Genomic DNA, 22,849 nt, shown 5'->3' with positions numbered 1-22,849 from the left:
CAGGGATGCTTAAGCACTGAGCCACATCCCCAGCACTTTTTATATTTTGTTTCTAGAGATAGGGCCTTGCTATGTTACTGAGGCTGGCTTTGACTCATGAGCCTCCTGCCTCAGCCTTCTGAGCTGCTGGCATTACAGGTGAACACCATTGCATCTGGCTTTTTAAAAAATGTTGAGACAGGGACTCACCGAGTTGATATAGCTGACCTTGAACTTAGAATCCTCCTGTTTCAGCTTCCCGAGTTCCTGAGATTACAGGTGTGTGCCACGGTGCCTGGTTTAGAATGGAATTTTGTCTTTGCTGTTTAGAAGATTGAATTAGGGAATTACATTTTTGAAAATACTAAGGCAAACATGTATATTTATACATTGTTTCTTAGCTCTTAGAATTGACTTGGATTATTTGCTTTCATTGGCAAAACTATGAATTTTTAAAAAATTTTAAATATTTATTTTTTAATTGGATGCAATATATTTTATTTATTTTTGTGTGGTGCTGAGGATTGAACCCAGGGCCTCGCACATGCTAGATGAGTGCTCTACTGCTGAGCCGCAACCCCAGCCTGGCAAAACTATGATTTAATTAGCAAGATTTTAAATATATTTGCTTTAAGAAAATATGAAGTGCAATGCATTTCTGTCTCTTCATGTAAGAAATCATTTTCTTGATTTGTTAGCTTTTATTACATGTGTTTCTTTATACAGCTCTTCGGCTTTTTAAGTTTTATTACAAATGTGGATTTAATTTATCATTGGAGGAGGTTTGATAAATTGTTGGCTTTATTAAATTGTTGGCTTTATCAAGACTCATCAAATTTTCTTGCATTATTGTGTGTAATAATAAGGATTACATTTCTAAGTTTGTAGTTTGTTTTTTGATTACAGGCATGCACTACTGTACCTGGCTGATAATAGTTTTTGTTTTTGTCTTTAATATTTTTTTAGTTGTTGATGGACCTTTTTAAGATTTAAATGTGGTGCTGAGAGTGAAACCCTTCATACATGCTAGGCAAGCGCTTTACCAGGGGTTACCAACCCTAGACCCTAGAAATAGTTTTATTAGGATTACTTTTATAAAACTTTCATAATAAATATGGCCCTCAAAGTTTATTTTTCTGTACAGTGACCAATCAGGGAATGGCCTTATTATATACAGATTTATAATACAAGGCGAGTTAATCCAGAATAATTTTGTGTATACCTTCCTAGCTCCTTACTTTTTCAATATCCTAGCATACTATATAGACTCTTTTTGTTTGCCGTTTGAGTTTATCTACTTCTCTCTTTTTCTTCTACTTTTATGTCTTTTTATATAATACAGTTGCTTAACTGAATCTACTTCCTTTCCTCCCCTTGAAAATCTTTCAAAGACCTTGATTTAATATATTTTACATGCATTTTTCCTTTACTTTTAGGGCATTCACAATGTGGCCTTTATCCAGTCTTCTCCAGCATCATCTTTACTACTATGCTTTTTCTTATTCCTTGTGCTTGAGTCACAGTGATCCTTTTCTTTGCTTGAATTTGGCACTCTTCTTTGCATAGGACTGTATAAATGCTCTTTCCTCTGCCTTGAAACACTTTGTTTACCTTTTCTCATCTCTCAGCTTTTGTAGCAGTTACAACAGGAAAACCTTGTGTGGTCTGACTAGATCCAATATTTTAGGCCTGTGTGTATTACTTCTCATGATGTAATTTTACTGTGTTTTTTTTTTCTTTTTGGACACAAAGCTTAAATAGGTTCTTCTTTATCACTCTGTAATACTTTTCTGTTCTCAGTGAAATTTATAATCTTATGTATACATGTTTTCGTGACACATGTAGGTGTTTTTCTTCTCACAGTATTTGTAGAATGTTGAATCTTTGCTCATCTGATACTCTTAACTTTCTAATTCACATTCTTTTTTTAGATAAAGCTCTAAAGGAAATTGTTGAGCGTGTTTTTCAGTCAAACTACTTTGATAGCACCCACAACCACCAGAATGGGCTGTGTGAAGAGGAAGAGGCAGCCTCTGCACCTATAGTGGAAGACCAGGTAGCCGAAGCTGGTGAGTACCTAGGCAGATATGAACTTTTGATTTAGAGTTCTGAAGTTTACTTTGTTTTGCTACAAGTTTTCTACTTATTTAGTTATTATATACATAAAAACAAATTTTTAAAGAAACTTTAGAATTTCTTTTAAAGTTGTTGGTGGATAAAATGTCTTTATTTCATTTATCTTTATGTGGTGCTGAAGATTGAACCCAGTGCCTCATATGTGTTAGGCAAGCACTCTACCACTAAACCGCGTTCCCAGTCCTGAAAGAAACTTTTAAGTGTGACAAAATGTTAAAAACAAAGTATACCAAGAGTAATTCCCTCTCAGAGAAAAAATGAACAGTAAAGTCCTTCCTTGAAATATTCACTCCATCATTTGTTTTATGATTTTGATCATCACAGTTACAAACTGGTAGTTCTCTTGCTACAGAATTGATGGGCAGGAGTTTGGGTGAAAGCCACTTCTTGGTAGGGTTTTGAAATAGAATTTTGTCTGACGTGTCATATTTACTGCTATTTATCATACCTGTCTATAGGGTGAATAATGCAAGTTTTTTTTTAATTTTTTGGTAACATCTTAATTTTGAACTATTAATGTGTCAGTGACGCGGTCTTTTCTAAGTGGTTTTTAATACCTAGTAGAATATTTTAAATTATGTTAGATACTGTGACTACTTTTAAAATGAGTAAAACTGTGAGTACATTGGACATTGTCAGAGTAATAGTAAAAGCATGAGTTCTAGAATCAAGACTATTTGGGTTCAAATCTCTGCTTCAGTGCCTACCAGATATAGAACTTTGGACAAGTTATTGAAGCTGTTTGTACCTCGGGTTCTCCATTTAGAATGTAATATGTAAAGTGTATGAAGTACCAAGTTCATGGTTATCATTGTACAAGTGTTAGTTATAAAGTTGAAACCAGAAGTACATTGTTGAAATTGATAGTAGCAGATCAACAATATAGGGCAGTGCTTTTATTTTTCCTACGAAATATGTTAAAATGGAGAATAAGATCTTAATTTGTATGCTGCTTTATACTTAAGAGAATAGAGAAGGAATTTAATGTGCTAGCTCCGTATTTACATTATACACCATGTAGAATAATCTTTACTAATACTAAAGTAATTTATGTTGCAATAAAGGGAAAGAAAACTTTGTAAATAGGTTACTAAAAAATGGTGAAATATAGGACCTTAAAAGATTGAGATGTTGAACTATTATTTGGACTTCAAATAAGAATTGTTGGTTTTTTTGTATCATTTTAACATCTAGAATATTTTTTAGAGCAATTTAGTTTCACAGGAACATTGAACAGAGATTATGGAGATTATCCACTTAATTCTACCCATACATCAGAGTGGTACATTTGTTACAATTGATAGGCTGACTTTGGCATGTCACCCAAAATCCAGTTTAGCATTAGAGTTCACTCTTGGCATTGTGTATTCTACAAGTTTGAACAGATAAGAATCCACCATTATAGTATTAAACTATTTTCACTGATTTAAAATCCTCTTTTTTATCATGTTTTAACCTTTTAGAACCTGAGCCAGCAGAAGAATACACTGAACAGAGTGAAGTTGAATCAACAGAGGTATGAATTTTTTCTTTTTATGCTACCTTTACCTTTCTGTGTCTCAAACCGACATCTCAAACATTTACTTTACTTTGCAGTATGTAAATAGACAATTTATGGCAGAAACACAGTTCAGCAGTGGTGAAAAGGAGCAGGTGGTAGATGAGTGGACAGTTGAAACGGTTGAGGTAAGATTTCTGTATTACAAGGTGATTCTTTTTGTCTTCAGTAATTTTTTTCTCTCCTGAGGACCAACTAAGATTTTTTTCAGCATTTTATTATAATAACAAATTCACTATACAAGACTGTTAAAGATCATTCATTTATTCCTGTGTATATGTACTAGAATTGTTGCTTACTGATTTGATAAAAAATTGTTTGTATAAAATTTATGAGTTAATCTGTCAAGTAGAGAATTAGGGTCTCTTACTTCAGATTGATCTGTTAAAATCTGATCCTCCCATATTGGTATCTTCAAAAGAACCCACCTCTTTGGGAATAAGATGGGGTGTCTTCTGGAGGACTTCTTCGCCCTAATGCTGTTTTGGTCACCAGGCTTTGGATTTCCTCATGTTTCTTGGTCTTTTCTCTCATTAAGCATTTTTTTCAGGTCCTCATCTCTAGTTCATTGGCCCTCTTCGTATTCCTTCTCTCTGCTCTCAGAATAGAGAACTTATCCTGGCATAAGTTAGAAGAAAAGCTAGCTTAGTACTTGTACTTGAATTTCCTCCTTGGTATGCCTTGTTACTATAAGAGATTTAAAAAAAAAACAAAAACAAAAAACCTTACTGGTTGGTCCTAGCTGTGTGTGTGTGTTGCTGGGATTTGAACTCAGGGCCTTGTGCATGTGAGGCAAGCACTGGTCCTACCTAACCTTTTAAAATCCACTTTTAGTGTCTCCTTTATACCTCCAAAGTGTAGGAAATACTTTTAAGCTGAGGGTAGTGTTTCTCTGCTATCAGATTATTCTCCAAAAGTATAATTACATTAGTACCTTCAGGTCTATGTTGAAGTATCAAAATGCACTGTTGATAAAATGGGTAAAAGATTGGGCCTTGGGCCCGGGGCTATGGCTCAGTGGTAGTGCACATGCGTAGCATGTATGAGGCATTGGGTTCGATTATCAGTACTGCATATAAATAAAGGTCTATCAACAACTAACACCAGAAGGATACTTAATAGGGATGAAAATACTATTCCTGTGAAACCCTAACAACAAAATAACGTATGTTTGCCAATAAGGAGTGCATTTCAAAAATGTTACAAGAGGCTTAGAAGTACAGTTCAAAAAGATCTCTAGTGTTATGAGTTGTATAAGAGGTGTGCCAATTAGGTGGAATAAGTAGTTATATGTTTTAGTGGAGTCAGGTAATTGGTATGTTTTAGAATGGATATAGAAGTGGAAGTGAAAGTTGGGCATGGTGGCACATCCCTGTACTATGAATGACTCAGGAGGCCAAGCACAAGGACAAGATAGCTTTGGAAACGGCAAGATCCTGTCTCAAAAATCAAAAATAAAAATGTCTGGGAATATAGCTCAGTGGTACAGCACCCCTGGGTTCACAGTGTATGTTTGAGGGTGGGAGGGAGTAGAAGTGAATTATTAGCATATTTGTTTTAATAACAAACAAAGATTTGTGTTGCTATAGGAAAAGGTTGGGAACTAACACACAGTGCTTTGAAGTTGAATGTTTGCATTTTATTTGACATGCATATTATTGTACTTAACCACTGTGTTAATGATTTGTTCTTAATATCTGGTCAGTGGGTCTTTTAAGGGCTAACCATATAGGATTCTGGGAATTTTTGGAACATCTGAAGTTGCTAGAAGTCAGATAAGTTGGTTTTTATAATTAATAGCTTAGTGATTTTTATCTTAGTGATTTTCCTTTTGTTTATAAAGGAAATAAGATGATTTCTCCAGGCTAAACAGATATAATTTTCATGATCTTAAAAACCAGAGAGTATGAATTTGAAGTAATAAAGTAGTGAGGATTTCTAAGCAGACTAGAGATTTGTCAAATAATTTCCTTCTCCTGGTTATGGTTCTCCATAACCAGGAGAAGGAAATTATTAGAGTTGGGGGAAAGACTGGTAGAATGAACTTGGCTTTTGTAGCAGTTTAGGTTGGATGGTAGAGTTTGATCCTACCTTGTTAAATGGAAGAAGAAATGTAAGAAATACAAATTTTGATGATAATAATAGCCAACACTTCTTAAATGCTATCTCATATATATATATATACACACACACACACACACATATGATGTAGATATATATGATGTATATAACAGATCAAGTTACTATAGAGGAAATAGTAGTTTAAGCAAAGTACATTTTTGGAATAAAGCAAAGGGAGTCTCTCTTTGAAAACAGTTCATAAAGTAAATTTGAGATGCTATATAGTATCCTGTGAGATTGAGAATATGGTAGAAGTGATGCCATTAAGTCTGGTATACTGTTGTCTATTTGAGTAACTACTTCAAAGCCTGTTGTCTTTGCTGTATAGATGGCAAATGTAACTTGGGGACCACTTAATAATAATATAATGAGCGGAGTTTTATTCTTTCAACACTTTCTCTCCACTTTAGGTAGTAAATTCACTCCAGCAGCAACCTCAGGCTGCATCTCCTTCAGTACCAGAGCCTCATTCTTTGACTCCTGTGGCTCAGGCAGATCCTCTAGTGAGAAGACAGCGAGTACAAGATCTTATGGCACAAATGCAGGGGCCTTATAATTTTATACAGGTAAGTATGGTTTAGTACTTTATAATAGAAGATTTAAGTGTTCCCACTATTTGATTTAATTTCATTATATTGTAACTTACAGGATTCTATGCTGGATTTTGAAAACCAGACACTTGATCCTGCCATTGTATCTGCACAACCTATGAATCCAACACAAAACATGGACATGCCCCAACTGGTTTGCCCTCCTGGTTAGTAACGGTACATTTTTATGTGAGATAAAATATAGGACCCACTAGTGGTTTCAGGGTTCACAGAGATATTTTAATGCTTGCTTAACTTATTTTTTTTTTTAAAGAGAGACAATTTTTTTTTAATATTTATTTTTTAGTTTTCGGCAGACACAACATCCTTATTTGTATGTGGTGCTGAGGATCGAACCCGGGCCGCACGCATGCCAGGCGAGCGTGCTACCGCTTGAGCCACATCCTCAGCCCCTGCTTGCTTAACTTTTGATCCTTCTCTTTTAATTTGAAGAGAAATTTCAGTTGTAATTCCTTAGTTTTTTAACTTTTTTGACATACAGACATACAGAAAAATGCATGCTCATTTGGTGAGTTTTCACAAACTGAACTCACCAGCATCCAGATTAAGAAAGTATCTTGTGTCCCCTTTCAGTTACTAGTTAACCTCTTCCCTAACTTCATGGGAACCACCCAATTTGCCTCACACATGAGGCAAACACTCTATCACTGAGTTACAATTCCAGCCCACCCAATTTCTTCTTGACTTTATGGACCATTTTTTCCTGTTATTGTACTTTTGCAATTTTGCTTCAAACTTAGCCATAAAAATAAAGGTGACTCTCTATGGAATCTTTTTAGGAGATTTTCTGAGCATTTTCCTATATCAACTCTTCACATTATTTGAACTAACACCAAATAGTGTCAGTACTTTGTATTGGGTTAAATGGATTTTCTCTCCAGGACTATCAGTAATTCTGAGTCTTCTTGTTTTTTCCCTCCAGAGTATATCAGTGTAGTGGCACAAAGTGGTAAACTAACAGTGTTGCATAATTCAAAGTGTCATAAAAAGTTGCTGAGTACAAGCATGTTCAGTGACATCATTTTGGTAAGGTAGTTAGCATTTCTTGATAAGTTAAAGGAGTTCATATCTCTACCAAGAATTACAAACAGTCAAAGGCATGCTAGAAAATAGCCCCAGTTTTTAATGTTCATTTTCTGAGCTCTACCAGAAAAATAAGATGTGTACTGTTCCTAGCCTGTAAATTGTGCCAAAGTCAATACTTATAATATGGACACGGCTTATAAGACTGTTAGATATACAGGTAATGCTAGTCTGTTAGACTCTTTAGTGGAAATTGGTAGTTTCTAAATGACTAATCAGTGGTTCTTTTTTATTTTATTTTTTTGGTCCATGTCTTATTTTCATATTGCCATTAATTTCAAAGTATTATTGATTTTTGATGATCTATTTAACCATGGTTTAGGAAATGACAAGGGTCAGCAGTGGGCGTTATTAATAAGATGCAATTAGACATCTTTTTAAAGCATTTTATAATTTGTTTTTTCCTGTGGAGTGCAATAATAGGGATTGCACTCAGTGCCTCCTGCATGCTAGGCAAGCACTCCACTACTGAGCCCAGCCCCCCCCAAATTTTTAAAATATATTGTAGTTTATAATGCTAAGATTGTAAATTGAATGTTATCTAAGTTCTTGAGTATGCTTAGTGTTCCTTTTCCCATATAATAGGCTTTCTTTTGGATAACACTGACAGTGATTCTTTTTTTTCCTCTCTTTTCATATACTTTCTCACTGACATCTTCAACTCTTCCAAAACACAAAATGAAAGCAATTTTGAGAGTAAACTGATAATCACTATCAGCAAACCCCAAAATGTTCTATTAAAAGCTAAAATCTCACCTGTACACTTTATATCTTTTTATTTTTTAATGTACCAGGAATTGAACTCCGGGGCACTTGGGCTTTGAGCCATATCCCCAGCCCTATTTTTTTGTATTTTATTTAGAGACAGGGTCTCACTGAGTTGTTTAGCACCTTGCTTTTTGATGAGGCTGGCTTTGAACTGAGATTCTCCTGCCTTAGCCTCTGGGTTTACAGGCGTGTGCCACTGTGCCTGGCCTTGCATCTTCTTTTTGTCTTGATCAAAATATCATTAATAATTTGGTCATAGAAATTTGCCGTTAGCAGCCATATTAAAAGTATTTAGACATTTCTTTAAGAAACCTGATTTTGTGTAACAATAGTTTTTGTTGATTTTTCAGTTCATTCTGAATCTAGGCTTCCTCAGCCTAATCAAGTTCCTGTTCAACCAGAAGCTACACAGGTAAGAGTGATCAAGTGTATCAATTTTTAGCCCTGTGAATATTAGCGTTGGTTTATTTATTTACTTTTTAACACATTTATTTTTTGGTACTGGGGATTGAACCCAGGGGTGTTTTACCACTGAGCTACATTTCTAGTCCTTTTATTGTTGATTTTTTTTTTTTAAAGAGAGAATTTTAATATTTTTTAGTTTTCGGCGGACACAACATCTGTATTTGTATGTGGTGCTGAGGATCGAACCCAGGCCGCACGCATGCCAGGCGAGCACGCTACCGCTTGAGCCACATCCGCAGCTCCTTTATTGATGATTTTTAAGGGAGGATTTTGCTGTTGTCCACGCTGGCCTTGAAGTTGGAATCATCCTGCTTTAGCCTTCTGGTTGCTGGGATGACAAGTGTGGGTTACCACACTCAGCCTAGTTGGCTTATTATATTTTATTTTTAAAATATTTTTTAGTTGTAGATGGACACAGTGCCTTTATTTTGTTTATTAATTTTTTTATGTGGTTGCAAGAATCGAACCCAGTGCCTCATACATGCTAGGCAAGCGTTCAACCACTGAGCCACAATCCCAACCCATTTAGTAGGCTGCTTACTTTTTTTAAAATTCTGACTCCACTCCTTTTTTTTTTTTAATATTTATTTTTTAGTTGTAGTTAGACACAATACCTTTATTTTATTCTATTCATTTTTACTTGGTGCTGAGGATCAAACCCAGGGCCTTACACGTTTTAGGCAAGTGCTCTACTGCTAAGCCATAACCCCAGCCCAAGTAGTAGCAGACTTATTTTTTAAAAAAAAATTTTTTTTTTTTTTAAAGAGAGAGAATTTTAATATTTATTCTTTAGTTTTTGGCGGACACAACATCTTTGTATGTGGTGCTGAGGATTGAACCCAGGCCGCACGCATGCCAGGCGAGCACGCTACCACTGGAGCCACATCCCCAGTCCCGCAGGCTTATTTTTTGACAATTCAGTTTTGTAAGAAGAAAGAAACCTGATTTCTCAATTTCTGTCTAGGTTCCCTTGGTTTCATCCACAAGTGAGGGGTACACAGCATCTCAACCCTTGTACCAGCCTTCTCATGCTACAGAGCAACGGCCACAAAAGGAACCAATTGATCAGATTCAGGCAAGTCCTACTATAAGACTATATAACTTGTTGAGGCGTTTATTGATGAATTAGGCAAAGATACTTTATCATTTGTACTGTGGCCTTTTTGAACCTACGTTGCTTTCATGAAATAGTTGAGCTCTTGACACACACAGAAAATTTTGTGTTAGCTAACTATTTATTCGTTTTGTGTTTAGGCAACAATCTCTTTAAACACAGACCAGGCTACAGCATCATCATCCCTTCCTGCTGCTTCTCAGCCTCAGGTATTTCAGGCTGGGACAAGCAAACCTTTACATAGCAGTGGAATCAATGTAAATGCAGCTCCATTCCAATCCATGCAGACGGTAAGCAAATTAATTCAACTAATATTAATTACTTAAGTGTGTACTATGAATCATGCTATATTGTCAACAAAGAAGATTCATTTAACGTCTTGAACCTGTATCTACTATAACTGCAGGGTTATATTTATTTGTTTATTGTGTGTGGTACTGGGGATTGAACCCAGGGCCTTGTGAATGTGAGGCAAGCACTCTACCAATTGTTCTCTGTCCCCAGCCCAGGGTTATATTTAATTAAACATCTAACTCTGTTAGAATTCTCAAAGGTAAATTTGAACATATTAGTTGTGTACTTGAATCTTCTTCTTCTTTTTTTTTTGATATCGAGGATTGAACTCAGGGGCACACAACCAGTCACATCCCCAGCCCTGTTTTGTATTTTATTTAGAGACAGGGTCTCACAGAGTTGCTGAGGGTGGCTTTGAACTCATGATTCTCCTGCCTCAGCCTCCCTCGCCACTGGGATTACAGCCATGTGCCACTGTGCCCAGCCTCCATCTTCTTTTTGTCAGTTTTCCCCTTTTGACTTGATTAACAAAGTTTAAACATACAAAAAGTAGGCCAATACAACATCTTTATAGTCCTATCTTAGATTTAAATAGTTGATATTTTGCCCTATTTGCTTAATCTTTTTATTTACCGGAATATTTCCAAGTAAAATTCAGACGTTATACTTTACCGTGATTCAACAAAGCATCTTAAAATTGGGGAGTTTTTATAAAATAATGATAATGAAATACTGTAATCTGTGGGATACAGCTAAATCAATGCTGAGAGGGATGTTTAAAGTGGTAAATACTTAAAAGTATTAACTTGATTAAAACATGAATAAAAGAAAAAAATAAATTTATAATTTTCTACAAGTGATATTACATTAGGAACTAAAATTGATCTTTCATATGTAAAAAGCTTAAGGCTGCTGTGTGCATGTTAAGTGGTATATGGTAATATATGTACTCATACATACATTTTCCCACATTGAGGTTCATTGCGGGTTATTGTTTACTAGCATCAAGATCTGCCACATTCAAAGAAGGCAATAAAGGGAGAAACTAATCATTTATTCACTTAACAGGTGTTCAATATGAATGCCCCTGTTCCTCCTGTAAATGAACCAGAAACTTTAAAACAGCAAAATCAGTACCAGGCCAGTTACAACCAGAGTTTTTCCAGTCAGCCTCACCAAGTGGAACAAACAGAGCTTCAGCAAGAACAACTTCAAACAGGTAGTCAAACCAGTGTCACTTTTTTGGTTGCTTGCTTTCCAACAGTTATTGATAGTATTAGGACAGTTTAAACTTCAGAGTACTGGTGGTCAAAAGTTTTTGTTTTTAGTAGTGGATCGTATGAATTATTTTCATTGCTAATCCTGAGTTGGGTCCATACTTTGTGTGAATTTTGTGCAGTTTTGGAGGCCTTGTGCCTTTTTCCCTCTGATCACTGAGCTTTTATAAATATATTTTTTTGCATAGTTTTACTGGAATTAATCTTGTTTGACTTAGTATAAATTTTTATCTTTCAGATCACTTTTAATTACTTATTGTTTAGACCCTGCTACCATGCATGATATATGGCAATAAATCAGTCATATAAAGTTGAATTGGGAATTGGTTTGATTTTTTTTTTTTTTTTATTAGTAACATTTGTGAATAAATTTTAGTGACTTTATTTTGTGACAAGGTTGAAACAAAATCCTTTTTGGCAAGTAAGTTCATAATATGGCCAATTCTTACACCTATCATAGTAATAATGTGAATAGATACATTTAGATTTCTTTATATGTAAGATCTCTAGAGTATCCTCTTTAGGTTTTTGGTTAACTCCTAGGAATTTTAGTGGAATCCTTCAACAAACTAGCAAATCCTCCTAAAGTGTGAAGAGTTAATGTCTTAATCTTACCAGACAGTTTAAAAAAAATCTGAAATTTTCTAATTATTCCATTTCTTGATAATCTGAATCAGCATTTAAAATTTTTTTCAGTAGTAAAGTCTTAACAAAACCTATAATATTAATACTTGTAATTAATATGGAGGTTGAATCATCTATAGTCTGGTAGAAATTTGTCAAGTTATGCTTATGCTCAGCTTCTGAATGTTAACCTAGGCTTCTTGCTCTGAGGCTCCTTTATCTACTTATCCTCTGTATCCATAAAGTTATGTGTGGTACAGGTTTATTTTAAGCCTTTAAATATCACACTGATATACTTATGTTTTAGCCATCTTTTTGATGATGTGATGAAATTAATAACTATATCATTTGACTTGGTTAATTTGCCCTTTGTCGTTGGATTTGAAACTCCTTCCCCTTTGTGTTCTATTTGATATTTTCTAATTTTGAATCACTTGAGCTAGATAAACTTTTGTTACCATTTCAAAATACACATTTATAACATTTACAGTAAAAATGAAAATGAGTCCATACACCTTGCTTTATTGATTGATTGCGGATACTCTACCGTTGAGCCATATTCTCAAACCTTTTAACTATTTTGTTATTTATTTTGAGACAGTGTCTTGCTTAGTTGGTAAGGCTAGCCTCAAACTTAATCCTGCTTCAGTCCTCCAAGTAGTTGGGATTATAAGCATTGTTTAAAAAAAAAAAATTTTTTTTCCCACTGAGCATGTTTAAGGCCCTGGATCCAATCTAAGCACATGCTCTACCACTGAGCTACATACTCAGCCCCCATCTTGTTCTTGTGAACAATTTCATACCACCACTGTAATAATCATATCCTGTCTGGACTACTAGAGTTGTCACTTAACTTTTTACTCCCTTGACTAACTAATCTTTTAGCCTGCTCTATTGTCCACACAGTAACCAGAATGATCATTTTAAAAAAGTACATCAGATGTCTCCTATTCAAAACCTTTCTGTACCTTCTCATTACATTTAGAAAAGATACTCAAACACCTTGGTTTAAAAGATTGTTTCTGATCTGGTCCCTGCCTTTATCCTAGTCTGTATCTTATGTATCTGTCCATTTTCTTCCTATATATCTACACCAGCCACCGAAAAGTTCTCTGTGACCCATTTCTTTTTAACATAAAACTATCATCCACTGACAGTTGTATGGCTGCTTTTATTTCTATTAAAAAAAAAAAAAAGACATTTTTTATTAAGTGATCAAAAAATGTTTGTGTAAAACTGTATATATGTCATGTACATATACACATATTGAAATGGCTAAATTGAGCTAATTACACATAAATTGTATCATACTTCTACCAGCTTTTGTGATGCGCATATACAACTACTCTTGATTTGCAAGAATACCGTACAGACTTTAGTTACCATATAGTATAATAGATTTCTTGAACTTATGCTCTTGCATTGCTTGCTTCTTTTTTCAGGTCTGTGCTCAAATATCAACTCACAGAGACCTCTTTTTGTTACTGTTTCCAAACATAGCTCACTTTTGGTGACACATTTATCCTATTTTATCATTTCTCATTAGAAAAAAGCTTATACATGGAGAATTATAATAAGGAACAACATGAAAAAGATCTGACAAAGATCTTTGCGTTTTCCTTTTTTGTTCTTTATTTTTTTTTAAATTTTATTTTGAGACAAAAGTCTTGCTAAGATGTCAAGGTTGGCTTGAATTTGTGATGCTCCTGCCTCAGTGTCCTGAGTAGCTGAGATACAGATGTGTGTCACTGCACATGGCTTGGCTTTTCTTTATAGAATATTAAGCTTATATTTTACAAATGCTTACATGGAAGCTCTGCTATTTTAAAATAAAGGTCACACTTGAATTGTTCTGCTGAGAGTTTCTTGCAGTGAGGTTTGACCAAAATGAATAAATTTCTTGTTGATAAATGATTTGAATATTAAATTTTTGACTACATGCGTGTGAATGAATGTTTAGATAGAAAATTTTATGTGTATTTGATACTTGTAATTTTAAATTTGGGGAATGTATTAAAAAGTTAATTTGTGTAAGAAGTTTATACCTTGAGAAGTATAGTTTGGGGCAATAAGGAATTCAGAAAGGCGTGTCTCTTCTTCCTAGGTATTCTCTAGATTTTTCATTGCAAAATAGAATTCTAAAAACTAAAACTGTATCTTGAGTTTCTTGAGGGCATAAAATAGCTCAGTAAATATTTTCAAGAGTTACAGACCCTTTTCTCTCTGCTTCAAAATGGGAAATCTCTGGCAGGCTGTTGATTTGACCATTGTTCCTATGTTACGGGCTTTCCTTTGTCTTGTTACTACTATTCTTTACCTCCCAGAGGCACTTCTAGCAAATGTTTTTTTCTTCCCTGTGAACATTGTCATACCAGATATGTGCCACAATATTTAGTTTTTGGAAATTTTTACATCTAGAATTATCTGTGGAAGGGAGGGTGTGTGTGCAAGGTAATGTGAGCTTTTTAGAATCTTACCTTCAAGTGGGTTGAGTTGCTAGTTTACCATTTAACTGTCTGGCTATACTTGTTATTGTGAAGACTTTGAAATGGGATCAGGCATCGTGGGTTATAAGGCGGAGGCATTTGCTAATTTAGCCGTGTTATTGATGATATATTCTGCCATTTTGCTGCTTAGTTATGAGAGCATGGATTTATGCATTTCACTAAGTTCCAAGGATAATTTGAAAACAACAAAAATACTAATTAGGAGCTTTATAATGGAAAGAAGTATTTAAATGGCACACATAGTAATTACAGTGGGTCCCTTTTGCTAAAGTGTAGATGGCACACATAGTAATTACAGTGGGTCCCTTTTGCTAAAGTGTAGACGTCTTTCAGAAGGTGTTAATAATACTTGCCTTTTCAAATCATCTGTTTGAAAGGGTACAATTTTGTATGTCTTGCTTTCAAAGATTTGGAATCATTGTTGGAGAACTTTAACCCCCTTAAATTTAATCTGTGTGAAGGAGAAAAACAGGACTTTCATTAATGTATTGTTTTTCCTATTAATAGGTAAAATTTTTAAAAAGCAGAACTAAACTTTAAGGAGACACTAGAAGATAGTGCTTACAGAAAGCTTTTGAGAGAACAAATGGTAGTGATCTGTGTTTATTATACAATATTTAAACTATTTTTCTTACTATAGTGGTTGGCACTTACCATGGTTCCCAGGACCAGCCCCATCAAGTGACTGGTAATCACCAGCAGCCTCCTCAGCAGAACACTGGATTTCCACGGAGCAGTCAACCTTATTACAATAGTCGTGGTGTGTCTCGTGGAGGTTCCCGTGGTGCTAGAGGGTTGATGAATGGATACCGGGGCCCTGCCAATGGATTCAGAGGTAAAAGGGGAGGGGAAAAAAAGTTTGAAATACTTTTTACTGTTTCAAGTTCTTTTCTTTTTTTCCAAGTTCTTTTCTGATTTGTAAAATATATAGAAATATCATGGTTTTGAGGAAAGGTTATAGCCATCTCCACATTATCTCTTGGGTATAATTTAAACATTTGAAGTGTATATGTATTCAGTTATTTAAATGACAGAGTTGAGAAAAACTTGTTATTTTCAAATCACTGTCAGTCTTTTGAGAGAGAATGGTCTTGTGTATTACTAGACCTTATGGGGATTTGCTTTTTTTCCTTTAATGTATGTGTCTTTTCATATGTGGGTGAAAATCGCATGTTCTAAAGCAATTGGTACTTACAGATACTTATAAAACATATTGGGTTAGCATAAGGGATTAGAACTAGCATGACTTAGGGTTTTCTAATTCTTTGTCATTAATAAGAAAGTAAAAATTCCTTGTGAAGATATTATTATTATTTTTTGTCCTAAATTTTAGGAGGATACGATGGTTACCGCCCTTCATTCTCTAATACTCCAAACAGTGGTTATACACAGTCTCAGTTCAGTGCTCCCCGGGACTACTCTGGTTATCAGCGGGTAAGTAAACATAGGATGGGTCTCAATAACTAATTTGGGATTAATTTTATAGTGTCCAAGATATTTTTTAATAGAAAATGATCACATTGACTTTTCTTAGCATTCAGTGTAGATCATTTAAATAAAGTCTGACAAAGAATTTTGAGAGCAGAGGTATATATCTCATGGAATATTTTTGAGAATAATACAAGTACAGTAATTACAGAATAGCTTTTAGCTGTGATATTGGAATGTCTTCAAAGAATAAGAATTCTGTATTATGCAAATGTTAGATTGTAAGAATAGTTAAATGGGTAAGCATTTTTTAAAAAGTCTTTTCAGTACTAACTAGCTTGTCTTTTAGGATGGATATCAGCAGAATTTCAAGCGAGGCTCTGGGCAGAGTGGACCACGGGGAGCCCCACGAGGTAATATTTTGTGGTGGTGATCCTAGCTCCCAAGTGGAGCTTCTGTTCTGGCCTTGGAAGAGCTGTTCATAGTCTGCATGTAGGTTACATGTTAGGAATACATTTATCTTTTCCAGACTTGTTGCTAGGGATTAAATGAAATGCTCTGTTTCTAAAAAATATAATCTTGAATCCAAATTTTAATTTTTGAATGACTTTCCCTGTTACTATATAAAATTGTCTTGAAAATGAGAACATTTTCTCTTCCTCAGAAAAAGTGTTTTTCCAACTGGAAATTATTTTTCAGGTCCTAAAACCTGCTAAATGTTTTTAGGAAGTACTTATTAAGACATTTTTGTAAGACATTTTTGGAATGAGATTGAACATTTATATAAATTTATTATTCCTCTTTCATTTTTGAAACATGCATATTATATTTTAGGACCAGAACCCCTTTAATGGCCAAATAAGCCATAGTTACATTTAGAGAACCATTTAGAAATGGTAGAACTAATTAAAATTTGAATACCTTTTAGACCACTATTAGTGATCAAAAGATCGAGTTATTTCCAACTTTAAAATGGAACCCCCCCAAATTCTTACTAACATAACTGAACTGTACTTAAAAATTAGGTTTTCAGAGTTTTTTCTGTTTTGTCTTTTACTATTGCGAAACTACTTCCTATTTGAGCAGGAAGATCACCTATTTCACAGTTAGATCTAGCATTTCATGTAATCTGAAGTTCTAAATGGTTCTCTGGTTTGAGGAACGTTAAACAACAAGTAAGTTTCCTCTAGCTATTGGCCATAACATGTATAAAATGTATATTAAAGAGGAATTACAAAGTACTTTGATTTGAATGCTATAGCAATCGGCCAGCAAAAAGGTGCATTTTTTTTTAAGTTAATGGATCACTCCGGAATTACTGACTTGACTAGAAGTATCACAGATTATTTGCATGTGAATGTGGGTCATGTTCTTTCCCACCTTGTAGCATATTCTATGAAAGTTGAGTTAATTGATAGCCAAAAATTGTTTTAACAGCATGTAAAAAGTTATTTTATCTGTTACAAGTCATTATACAATTTTGAATGTTATGTAGTTTCTTTTTAACAGTTTAGGTAAAAAGGTCTGTTTTCATTCTGGTGCTTTTATTAATTTTGATAGTATGATGTTACTACTGAAATGTAAGCTAGAGTGTACACTAGAATGTGAGCTCCATGAGAGCAGGTACCTTGTCTGTCTTCACTGCTGTATCTATTCCCAACGCCTGATGACAGTGCCTGGCACATAGTAGGCACTCAATAAATACTTGTTGAATGAATGAATGAATGAGTACTGGTGGAATACTCCATTAGCTCTACCCTTCCTTTAGCTAGAGAACATTAGCAAATTTGCGCATGACAACTTCCAAGAGGTGAAACTTGAACGCAGAAGAATTGACCTCTTAAACCTAATAATGTGGTGACAAGCTGCCCACATGCTTCTTGACTTCAGATGAAAATCTGCTTGAAGGCAAAACAAATAATATTTGAAAGAAAAATCAAATGCCATTTTTGTCTTCTAGGTCGTGGAGGGCCCCCAAGACCCAACAGAGGGATGCCGCAAATGAACACTCAGCAAGTGAATTAATCTGATTCACAGGATTATGTTTAATCGCCAAAAACACACTGGCCAGTGTACCATAATATGTTACCAGAAGAGTTATTATCTATTTGTTCTCCCTTTCAGGAAACTTATTGTAAAGGGACTGTTTTCATCCCATAAAGACAGGACTACAATTGTCAGCTTTATATTATCTGGATATGGAAGGAAACTATTTTTACTCTGCATGTTCTGTCCTAAGCGTCATCTTGAGCCTTGCACATGATACTCAGATTCCTCACCCTTGCTTAGGAGTAAAACATAATATACTTTACGGGGTGATAATATCTCCATAGTTATTTGGGTGATAATATCTCCATAGTTATTTGAAGTGACTTGAAGAAAGAAAGAAAACAAGTATGACTTTTTGACATTGGATAAAAGCTACAAATCAGCCCCAGAGTTATTTAATTCAATGGTAATTGACAAAACAAAAATATTTTCCTTGAAAGGAAGATGGAAGGAGTGGAGTGTGGTTTGAGAGAACAACTGCATTTCACAACTTTTTCCAGTTAAATTGGAGCACGGAACGTTTAGATGCATACCAAATTATGCATGGGTCCTTAGTCACACATGTAAGGGTGGCTACCAGCTTTGACATAGCACTCTTCATCCGGCCAAACAACTGTGATTAAAAACACATGTAAACTGCTTTTTTAACAGCTGATACTGTATTAAGACAAAGCCAACCTGCAAATCAGGCTTTGATTGGCACTTTTTGAAAAACATGCAACAAATATGGGATATAATCTGGATGGGCTGCTTCTGTACTTAATGTGAAGTATGTAGATACCTTTTGAACACTTAACAACTTCTTTGAGACAATGACTTTTATAAGGATTGGTAGTATATATCATTCCTTATGACATGCACATTGTCATCACTAATCCCTGGATCTTGTATCGTTACCTGAATTGGTACAGGTACCTATGAAAATCTAGTGGATAATCGTAACACTCTTGGTCACGTGTTTTTCCTGCAGCTTGAAAGTTTTTAAAAGAAAAGGATATCAAATGCCTGCTGCTACCACCCTTTTAAAATTGCTATCTTTTGAAAAGCACCAGTATGTGTTTTAGATTGATTTCCCTGTTTAGGGAAATGACAAGACAGTAGCTTCAGCTCTGATGGTATAAGCAAAACAAATAAAAACATGTTTATAAAAGTTGTATCTTGAAACACTGGTGTTCAACAGCTAGCAGCTTATGTGATTCACCCCATGCATTGTTAGTGTATTTTATGGTTATCTCCAGCAGCTGTTTCTGTAGTACTTGCATTTATCTTTTGTCTAATTTAATTCTAATTGAATTCCCCTTTCTTCATGGAGGCATTCATGTTCAAAGTGGTGATTCGATTCCTTAGATGCATAGGGAAGAGCCTCAAGTTTGATGGAGATGGTGGACAGTTTAGTAGTGAATTAGCCATATGTACTACATTGAATTTGTGCTAGCAGTTTGAGCACTAGTTCTTTATGCCTATGAACCTAATGCTGCTTGTTGTCCCGTTCCACCTTGACTTCATGGAGAATTAATCCCACCTATTAAGCAAAGGCTACTAAGTTAATGATATTCTCTGTGCAGAAATTAAAATTTTATTTTTTAGCCTTTAAAGAATTTTTCCAGTAGGTACTTGGCTCCTTAAAAACGAAAATTATTCTCAAAACATTCATCATGAGACAACTGGAGTTTTTGCTGGTTTTGTAACCTAAAATGGATAGGTTGTTGAACATTCCACATTCACAAGTTTTGTAGGGTGGTGGGTAATGGGGGAATCTTCAATGTTTATTTTAAAATAAATAAAATAAGTTCTTGACTTTTCTCATGTGTGGTTGTGGTACATCATATTGGAAGGGTTATCTGTTTACTTTTGCAAATGAGTATTTCTTTTGCTAGCACCTCCCCTTGTGTGCTTTAAATGACATCTGCCTGGGATGTACCACAACCATATGTTAGTTGTCCTTTAGGGGGATGGGTAAAATTTTCATGCTTCATTGGCTAATCCCTAGATGATGTGTGCTTGCAATCCTATGAAAAACTAAATTTGCTATCTATAGAAAATAGTTTCATGACATTTAAAAATCAAAGTAAACTTGGTCTTTATTCAGTGATCAATTAGTATGAATCAATTCAGAGATGGGAGAAATGCCTTCTAGGTTTCAAACTTCTGTGCATTAGTGCAGATGTGAATGTGTAAAGGTATTCATAGTTTGGTAACATGTATTTTTAAAAAGAACTGTTTGTTCATTTCAAAATACTATAATACGGGGGTGGCATTCTGTTATCACATTTTAAATGTAAACCTTTCATTTGTTAATTCAGACCACATTTTTTTAAGGAATGCCTGATAGGGCAGAGAACTTTTCAAAAATCTCATCAGGATCTGAATCTTGGTACTCAGTATTCTGTATAATATGTGAATGCTTGTCTTAGCTGCAGAAGGCCTTCTATTTGCTCAAGTGAGTATTTTAGCAGTTAAAAGGAAGTGGTTACTATATAGTATCTTGGTATAGCAAGAACACATATAAAATACTTTTGTACGTGCACAATTTTAGTCATTCACAAGGATAATGAAACTTCTTTTTTCAAAGTTTCACTAAAGGTAGAATGTCATTGATGACCTGAACTGATTAGCACAGTTTTATTCCCAGATTCTAGTATTCATAAAGAATATGGGAGAGATTTCTGATCATTGTATCTTGATATTAAAACAAATGACTTCTCAGTGTTTTTTAATTAACTTTTAACAATTCTTTTGTTTCCCTATACATACAACTTTGTTGTGCGGGAGACTTTCCATTTAAACACGAGACATGAAAATGTGTGCTTATTGTCAGGTTTATTGAGGTGCTCAGTTGACAACCAGTTCATTTTTGTAGAAGGTTATTGAGCAAGTGAGCTTTCTAAGTGTTTTAGGAAATTTATTATACTGTTCATTGTATTTTCAGTGATGTATTTAATTAGAAGAAATGAAATGCAGATAAGCACTGAATTCGTACCATTCTTTTCAGCCTTAAGCTCCCAAATCTGCAGTCCATTGGAGTTCTTTCTAAGCACAGTTATTGACTTTAAATTTTAGTTCAAAGAATCAGTAATTGCCCCGACTTGTCCCTTTTATAAGAAGTAAATGGGGCGAAGAAATTCCTAGGAAAATTAAAAATAAATTGTTAAGGTTTATTTCTCTGTCCTTTCCAAACTCCCAGGAAAATAAAGATAAATTGAGCCTCATCTCTTTTTCCCATTTTGAGTTCTGTTAAGTTACTGGAAAAGACTAGTAATGTTTTTAATCACATTAGATTAAATTATACGAAAACTTGTTTCCTACTTATCTTTGAACAAAGTCTACTCAGTTGTATATAGCATTTAGCAAAGCTCTAAATGAAGACATGTTTGTGAAAGAAGAAAAGGCTTAAATCTGTCTGGTAGTCTCATCTTTTAAGAAGGCGAGACAACTACTTTTCTGTTCCTGTCCTACTTTAACAAGGTGTTCTGAGGCCTAATCCCACTTTGATGCAGCAGTCTGGCTCTTTGAGTATTTCAAAAGTTTATCTCTGGTCTACTGAAAGCATTTTTTAAAGTATTTTTTTAAAAATACTTAGTTATAGGTGGGCCCAATATCTTTATTTTTTTTTTTATGTGTGGTGAGGATCGAACCCAGTACCTTACGCGTGCTAAACAAGAGCTCTACCTCTGAGCCACAACCCCAGCCCTAAGGTATTAAAATTTGTGTTTACATTCCTGTAAGTATTTAGGCACTTAACCACTAACTAGGCTCCATTTTGAGTTCTATTAAGCACTAGCCATTCAGTAAGAATCACTGTGGTCCCAGCTTCCATTAAAAAACAAAAAATGTGACTATAGCAACATAGTTGGCAGTAGATATTAAGGCCATTACTCCTGCATGGCCTAGTTAAGATAGATTGGAGGATAATCAATCTAAGGCTTGAAGGATAAGTGGTAAACTAGATCAGGGAAAGAAGCACATCCAAAGATCCAGTCTACATTGACAAAGAATACTTGACTGGATGAAGTGCAAAGGGTAAGGGTTAATAGAGGTTGGAAACACCAGTAAGGACTATTACGAGCAGCTTTACAATTAATGATTCATGTTAAATTTACCTCTTATGAAGAGATGGAAACCACTGGAGGTTTAAAAGCTTATTTTTCAGGGTGGGGATAGTGGGTCACCCAATAAAATTGCTGTTGGGGCATTCATTGCACTGTTGAGAACAAAATAATGTGGGCCAGGAGAAATAACGTAGGTAGTACATGCTGAAGTAGCTTTCTACTGTGATTGTAACATAAGGTGGGAATTGCTAGTAAGTGGATGTTATAGATTTCACTGGCCACTGCTTGGCATCTTTCTGATTTTCTCCAGTCCTTGGTTGTCAGACTTCATCTATCACCAAGTGATCTCATCCAATCCCACGATTTTGAATAAGTGTTTCAGTTAAAAGTATTTGCAGTTCCTAAACTCCATCCTAACTAAATGTCTTGATTTTGAGTGTTTCTGGTCTTTCAGATTGACCTTTATTGATTGCCACTCACTGGCTGCTTTCAATTTATGGAATTGTTCAGGGCAGTTATTTTGGGTACCATCTTTTTCTTTGAAACCCTGTATCTAATCCTTAAACATCTGTTTCTACTGGGAAGTATCCCGAGTCACCTAATACTACCATTCTAGAACAGTAATAGCTTATGTTCCTTCTCTGTTTTTAGCCCTCCTGTGATTATTATTATTATTATCATTTTTGCACAGCAGCCTGAGTGAACCTTTCTAGAGGGCAAATCACTTCCTTTTCACGACCCTGTCCCCCCAAATGAAGTGGTTTTCCAGCAAATAGAATTGAATTC

The 22,849-nt window shown here is 34.9% G+C and overlaps 1 protein-coding gene across 3 annotated transcripts in view; it reads left to right on the top strand.

The window, feature by feature from the left end:
• Positions 1-19,816, top strand: part of Caprin1 (cell cycle associated protein 1) — a 39,629-nt gene extending 19,813 nt beyond the window's left edge. For all 3 annotated transcript variants that reach the window (XM_027936412.2, XM_027936413.2, XM_071616303.1), the window contains 13 exons: positions 1,911-2,048; positions 3,579-3,631; positions 3,712-3,801; positions 6,205-6,360; positions 6,443-6,551; positions 8,607-8,668; positions 9,686-9,796; positions 9,976-10,125; positions 11,198-11,348; positions 15,178-15,372; positions 15,871-15,971; positions 16,315-16,378; positions 17,926-19,816. In XM_027936412.2, coding sequence (XP_027792213.1) covers positions 1,911-2,048; positions 3,579-3,631; positions 3,712-3,801; positions 6,205-6,360; positions 6,443-6,551; positions 8,607-8,668; positions 9,686-9,796; positions 9,976-10,125; positions 11,198-11,348; positions 15,178-15,372; positions 15,871-15,971; positions 16,315-16,378; positions 17,926-17,990 — 1,445 coding nt within the window. In that variant the 3' untranslated portion in view covers positions 17,991-19,816. The remainder of the gene's footprint in view (positions 1-1,910; positions 2,049-3,578; positions 3,632-3,711; positions 3,802-6,204; positions 6,361-6,442; positions 6,552-8,606; positions 8,669-9,685; positions 9,797-9,975; positions 10,126-11,197; positions 11,349-15,177; positions 15,373-15,870; positions 15,972-16,314; positions 16,379-17,925) is intronic.
• The last annotated feature ends 3,033 nt before the right edge of the window (positions 19,817-22,849 follow it).

The sequence above is a fragment of the Marmota flaviventris genome, chromosome 9 (assembly GCF_047511675.1).
Source record: "Marmota flaviventris isolate mMarFla1 chromosome 9, mMarFla1.hap1, whole genome shotgun sequence".
NCBI classification, from domain to species: domain Eukaryota; kingdom Metazoa; phylum Chordata; class Mammalia; order Rodentia; family Sciuridae; genus Marmota; species Marmota flaviventris.
This window is presented reverse-complemented; position numbering and strand designations above follow the sequence as displayed.